The sequence below is a fragment of the Platichthys flesus genome, chromosome 20 (genome assembly GCF_949316205.1).
Source record: "Platichthys flesus chromosome 20, fPlaFle2.1, whole genome shotgun sequence".
NCBI classification, from domain to species: Eukaryota; Metazoa; Chordata; class Actinopteri; order Pleuronectiformes; family Pleuronectidae; genus Platichthys; species Platichthys flesus.
The window spans coordinates 20,664,437-20,670,861 of NC_084964.1; the positions used below are offsets into that span (position 1 = coordinate 20,664,437).

The 6,425-nt window shown below is 44.6% G+C and overlaps 2 protein-coding genes across 6 annotated transcripts in view; one reads left to right on the top strand and one right to left on the bottom strand.

Moving 5' to 3' along the window:
- The first annotated feature begins 1,025 nt into the window (after positions 1-1,025).
- Positions 1,026-4,659, top strand: arg1 (arginase 1). 4 transcript variants are annotated; one of them, XM_062414115.1, is made up of 9 exons: positions 1,026-1,184; positions 1,782-1,854; positions 2,262-2,436; positions 2,698-2,751; positions 3,104-3,263; positions 3,342-3,436; positions 3,518-3,622; positions 4,052-4,188; positions 4,253-4,659. In XM_062414115.1, the coding sequence occupies exons 1-9, from the start codon at positions 1,062-1,064 to the stop codon at positions 4,414-4,416; spliced, it is 1,086 nt and encodes a 361-aa protein (XP_062270099.1). In that variant the 5' UTR covers positions 1,026-1,061; the 3' UTR covers positions 4,417-4,659. The 4 variants fall into 4 exon arrangements, with proteins under 4 accessions (XP_062270099.1, XP_062270097.1, XP_062270098.1 ...); XM_062414113.1 differs by having other exon boundaries at positions 4,052-4,659; XM_062414116.1 differs by lacking the exon at positions 2,698-2,751 and having other exon boundaries at positions 1,027-1,184.
- The window catches only part of LOC133976033 (prolyl 4-hydroxylase subunit alpha-1-like), a 10,369-nt gene continuing 8,603 nt past the window's right edge, over positions 4,660-6,425 (bottom strand). For both annotated transcript variants that reach the window (XM_062414108.1, XM_062414109.1), the window contains one exon: positions 4,660-6,425. This exon is cut by the window's right edge and continues 227 nt beyond it. The gene's annotated coding sequence lies outside the window, so the exon portion shown is untranslated.

Below are 6,425 nucleotides of genomic sequence, written 5' to 3' on the forward strand. Positions count from 1 at the left end.
TTCAGCCTTTGAATCAAACAGTTCATGTTCGACTCATCAGAGAAAATGAATCAGACTCATTCAGAATTGAACCTTCAGAAAAACTCTTTCATTTGTGACGTGAGATTCTTCTGAATTATTAAAGATCTGGTTTCTCTCTTGACATTCAACTCAACTTATTTCCTCATCAAAGTTCCATCGAAGAGGAGGTTGAGGTTCCATGAGGAGTCAGATCATTAGTGGTCCTCGGGGGGTGAGGGTCTGATCCTGGAGTCAGCTGTATGAGAGCAGAGCAGCATCTCATTGCTGCAGTTCAGAGTCCAACAGGGAACTGATGCTCAGGTCACTGGTTTTTCTTTATATTTAACAACAATCATTTCATATAGGACATGATTAATATGCTGTGTGTGTGTGTGTGTTTGTGTCCTACCTCTGTGGACCACTGATGAGCCTCTCCAATCTTAATGATCTTCTGTCTTTAAGCGTTGATGCTGATCTCCACCAGGTCATCACACACACACACACACACACACACACACACACACACACACAAACACACACACACACAGTGAATAAAAAGTACTTACTTCATATCAATTAGAAGATGAGTGCATGAGCAGTGTGTAGCGTTACTCAGGAAGTGTGTGTGTGTCTGTGTGTGTGAACATCTCTCGTGATGAGGACCATCATAAGAAAAGTTAAGTTTTCTTCAGTTACATCAAAATCTTATTATAAAGACTGTTAATTTGATCACTGTTTTTAATTACTATTTTATTGTTAGTATATTATTATGACTGTTATTAATGAAGTGAAAATATAATGACTCTGAATTTAATTCAACAGTCAACACATTTAAAACACTTTAAAGTTTTTACACGATTAACTTGAATTAAATATATATATAATATTATTAAAGTGAGTTTTATTGTGACATATGAACTTTTGACACTTGGAAGCCTCCTGATTTAAATTCTTTTGAACTTTATTTAAAGTCAAACAATAACCATTGATGACGGAGTCCTGGTGACGTAACGGGGTGGTGTTTCTTTGGACACTCTCTTTTGAGTCTGACGATCTTCAGCATGAGGAGCGCGAGGAGGCTGCTGGGGACCGGGAGTCTTCATCACCTTCATCTTCATCTTCATCAGCAGCAGCTTCATCAGAGGTCCGCGGGAATCATCGGGGCACCTTTCTCCAAGGGACAGGTGCGTGTGTGTGTACGTTTGTGTTTTAGTGAGTGTGTGTGTGTCCGTGCGTGTCTGTTTTAGTGTGTGTGTGTGTCCGTGTGTGTCTGTTTTAGTGTGTTTGTGTATGTGTAGTTGGACCTGTCTTGTTTATTTGTGAGAGATTTTATTAATTTATCAGTGTTACTTCAGATTAAAGTTTGCTCAGAACAAACCCGTCACATGTCAGTGTCCCCAGCGTCAGCAGGTTGAACCGCTGGTTTGTGTTTGATCTGGTTTATGATTAAAACATTTATTACATTCAAACATGTAATAAACTGGACTCAGTTATTTATTCTCACTGTAATCATAATTAAACACGTTTTTACACCTGAAGCTTAACATCAGCAGTTTTTATGAGCTTGAAGACGAAAGACGGCCGCTGCTAAAAGATGTCTATCGCCCCCTGGCGGTTGTCTGCAGGACAGGTCCTTAACGCTGGACACTTGATGAGGACACTTGACTCTGTCCTCAGCTCCACTGGGCTGAGGGTTCAGACCTGGTTTGAAGGTTCAGGTCAGAATCAGTGGTTTGGACAGGTTTGTCCTCACAGAGACTTCATGTGTGTTGTTGCTGCAGGCCAGAGACGGAGTGGACAGAGGACCGGACCTGATCAGAGCTGCTGGACTGCTGGACAAACTCCAAGGACAAGGTACACAAATAGCTACAAGTATTTAATCGAGTATTTACTCGAGTATTTCTGTCGTACCAGTGAACTGGGCTCGTGTGGACCGACACGTCTCCTGGAACAGGCGTCTTCACCAGGACAAGGTTCAAAGGTCATCGTGTCTGTCCCCTGTTTCCACAGAGGAGACAAAACCAAACACACACTGTTAATGTTCACACACTGAGCATGTGATATTAAACCAGAAGTTTGTTTTCTCATCTCGTCACAGAAACACATCACGTCTCGTGTTTTTAATCCTTTCTTGAAAAATCATCTGGCGTTGACTCGTAAAGAGAAAACATTATATATATATAATATATAATACATTATATTACATATATTAATATATTTTACTTCCATGAACGTGGTCACATTGAGCCTTTTGTCCACAGGCTGTGCAGTGAAGGATTATGGGAACCTGCAGTTTGAGGAGGTGGTCGATGACGAGCCTGTCGGGCGGGTGAAGCGCGTGAGGGCGGTGGGCAGCGCCAACCAGAGGCTGTCCGAGGCAGTGCAGGCAGTGAAGAGGGACGGACACACCACTGTGATGCTGGGAGGAGACCACAGGTCAGAGCCAACAACAAATCATCGATAATACAAGTTAGACTTTAATATAAGTTCATTAATATAAGATGATTGACTGAATGCTTATTTCAATTCTTGTAAAATTAATTAACTATTTATTTTACACGTCTGTGGTTCACAAACATTTCAATATATTGATTCCAATAAGAATGCACATGAGGTTAAATGGAGCTTTGTCTTTCAATAACATCACTACATTAATAATGTTATTTACACACGTCTTTGTTCACGAGGATCGTAAAGTTACAGAATTCAAATCAAGAGTCCAAACTGTGAAAACTGGAGAAACAGAAACTGGTGAGAATCTGATCACAGACACTAAATTGTGTTAAACATCCACAGCTCATCTGAATTCACACGTTAACGTAGTAAATTGTTATAAAGTTGGTGAATCGTTGACTTGAGTTTCCAGCTTCAGTCTGTCAATCATCCACCGGGGGGGGGGCACTCGGATCAGAGTCTCATGAAGTAAAAGTACTCAGAAAGTATCGACTTGATGTGAAGTATCAGCAGAAAAGAATGTTAGTTGTTATTTATAAATAAAATCCAACTGATTTCTAGAAGCTTTAACAGGAGACGAGTCGGAGACAAATGAAGTTGTGTCCTTGTGTCTGACGGCGTCTTCATGTCTTCATGTCTCTGGGCTCAGTTTGGCGATCGGCTCCATCCACGGTCACTCCATGGCGGTCGGGGAGCTGAGCGTGGTTTGGGTCGATGCTCACGCCGACATCAACACGCCGCTGTCCTCGCCCACGGGAAACCTCCACGGACAGCCCATGTCCTACCTCCTCCACGAGCTGCAGTCCAAGGTACGTTCTGTCCAACCAGACGTGTCGTCCTCGCGGTTCCTCGCGGTTCTCATCCCGTGTTGTTCCCGGTGTCGTCAGGTTCCTGTGTTACCAAACTTCTCCTGGATCAAACCGTGCGTTCGGGCCAAAGACCTGGTCTACATCGGGCTGAGAGACGTGGATCCAGAGGAGCAGTGGGTTTCAACTCTCGTGGTCTCGCTCGTGTAGAGACAGAAGATCAGCGGAACGTGATTGTGTGTTTGTGTGTTTTCCAGTTACATCCTGAAGCTGCTGGGCGTGAAGGTGTTCTCCATGTCGGAGGTGGATCAGCTCGGAGTTTCCAGAGTCATGGAGGAGACGTGTGATTATCTCTCCGACAAGTAAACTGAGATTCACGGTTACTTCACGTCCGATGTGTCGGAAAACTTTGGATTAACAACTAAATAAAGTAAACTGTGTGGATTCTTCGTAAGACATCATCGAACAGGCTACACTGACTTCCTCTTCTGAGAACATCTGAGTTGTATGTCTCCACGCTGGCGCCACCCAGTGGTCGATAGTATAATATCGTTTATATATTTCGTCCCATTCTTAAAAACACAACATCTGAAGAACGCTGAGGAGACTTTTTACAAACAATGGTCCGATCATATTTGGATGCTCACGGGTCAAAGGTCAACGTGACCTCACAAATCAAACAGTTTATACGTAGAAAACCAACCACGATGTTTTCACTTCTCAACGTGTTCTCTCAGAATGCCACAGCGACCTTCTGACCTCAGCTCGTTAAAGTGTTTGTGCTTCGACAGAGTGAAGAAACCGATTCACCTGAGCTACGACATCGACGCCGTGGACCCCTCGGTGACCCCGGCCACTGGAACACCCGTCACCGGAGGCCTGACGTACCGAGAGGCCGTGTTCATCGCCGAGCACCTCAGCCAGACAGGTACCAACAGTGTGATCCACCCACCGCCTGGTCCCAACACCTCACCCTGCCCCCCCACCTGCAGGTCTCCTGTCCGCAGTGGACCTGGTGGAGGTGAATCCTCTGAGGGCTCGGACGGAGCAGGACGTCCACTCCACGGTCAGCACGGCGGTGGACCTGCTGCTCGGATGCTTCGGACGTCTCCGTCAGGGAAACCACTCGGCAGGCTACCGTCTGCCTGAGCCCTGAGCAGAGCCAACATCTCCCACTGCACCGACAGACCCTGAACGTCTCACGGCTCAGACACCATGAAACCTCTGAGTTTGAATCTGGACGCCAGTGAAACGTGGTTTGAACCAAACATCTGAAGTTGGTGAATCACTGGAGTTAAATTTAAGACACAAATGATCTTTTGTTCATGATTCTACTGTATCAATTATTTACAATTGATTTTTTAATAAAGACAGAAATCAGCTTTATAAAAACTGTGAATCTGTGTGGCAGCAAAACGTCTTTATTCTGATATGAACAGAAAACAACAACATTCATTACAGTTTCTTCAACACAACAATCATTCTAATAACACACATACACACACTAAAGTGCAAATTCACATTCACATTTCTCTGCATAGAATAAACTGTGTGTGAGGACGGACGAAGAGTCGGAGTGTGTGTCGCAGACTGTAAATAAAGATGGACGACACTTCACCTCTAGAATTGAAGCCAAAATATCTGGGACATGAACTCTATGAGCTTCACTGCATCCAGCCACCAGGGGGCCACCCAGCCACCAGGGGGCCACCCAGCCACCAGGGGGCCACCCAGCCACCAGGGGGCCATCCAGCCACCAGGGGGCCACCCAACCACCAGGGGGCCATCCAGCCACCAGGGGGCCACCCAGCCACCAGGGGGCCACCCAGCCACCAGGGGGCCATCCAGCCACCAGGGGGCCACCCAGCCACCAGGGGGCCACCCAGCCACCAGGGGGCCATCCAGCTGTCATGTCGTCCATCTTTATTGATGGTGTCACTCGTTTACAGACTCAGTTTCTCATCACTGAGTTTTAGAACCTGATCATCGTAAGATATGGAGCATTGCATTGTGGGATGTGAGTAGAAAGGAGGGTTGTACTTTAGATATCGATATAAAGTACAACACAATCCTCTGAACTTAAAACTGTAAAACTAAAGTTTCTGTTAAAGGTTTAAACAGTTCAAACTCTTGAATCTCATTTTCAGTGAAAAAGTTTGAATGAAGCGGAAAACTTTCATTTTATAAATATCTGAACTTGTGCTGCTTCATGTGACAACAGTTCAAATGAAGATGAAACTGAGACGATCACGTGACGCTGGAGCAGGAGGTGGCGTGATGGGCGTGTGTGTGTGTGTGTGTGTGTGTGTGTGTGTGTGTGTGTGTGTGTGTGTGTGTGGTCTACATGTCAGTGTTTATCTGTGTTTGTTGAGTTAATGACCTCGGGGCTGAATCGATTTCAGAATAACACAGATTTGAGGGGCCTGTCTGTCGGGGGGGGGGAGGGGGGGGGACGCAGCTGCACAACATGTTAATGATCCTCAAACATATTGATCCTAGACATATTTATAAGATAGAATTTACCATATAAAGTTCATATATAGTTCATATATATTGTGTCTTCAGAATAAAAGCCCCTGGTCACCATGGAGCAGATCATGTGACTTGATCCGCTTCATGTGGACACTTTAAAGATCAGTATAAAGATGAGTTTATCATTATACTGGGTGTTTGCAGAGTGAAAACTACAGAGTACTGTAGAACTGTAGAGTACTGTGGTGTACTGTAGTACTGCAGTACTGCTGAGTAAACACCAATCAGTACAGGTAGGCTCCGCCCACGTAGGTGATGATGACAGGACGTACGATTGACAGACAGAAATCTTTAGATTAAATTACAACGTGAAACCAGAACTTAACAGATCAAAGGAAACAACAAAGACACGAATATTCTCTTAAAAAGTCTCTTATTATTAAAGGGTAATTAATGGACTTTCATTAAAACAGTTTCCTGTCTGATCACAGCTGCAGAAATTATTATTTGAATCATCAATTCTTTAATGTTTCGATGACGTAAGATCTGGAAACTGAATCATCTTTTTAAAGCCGACCACACGTCCACAGGCTCTCACACTGAGATCAAAATACATGAGTCAGATCACATGTGCAGCCACAGACACAGCAGCCAGAGGAGGAGGAGGAGGAGGAGGAGGAGGAGGAGGAGGAG

What these genes read in the sequence shown, in the direction of transcription:
- arg1 (XM_062414113.1), top strand. Translation starts at nt 1,062, where the DNA reads ATGAGGAGCGCGAGGAGGCTGCTGGGGACCGGGAGTCTTCATCACCTT. An exon ending in CACCTTTCTCCAAGGGACAG is followed by an intron (nt 1,185 to 1,781) that starts GTGCGTGTGTGT and finishes TTGTTGCTGCAG; the next exon opens with GCCAGAGACGGAGTGGACAG. An exon ending in GACGTGGATCCAGAGGAGCA is followed by an intron (nt 3,437 to 3,517) that starts GTGGGTTTCAAC and finishes TGTGTTTTCCAG; the next exon opens with TTACATCCTGAAGCTGCTGG.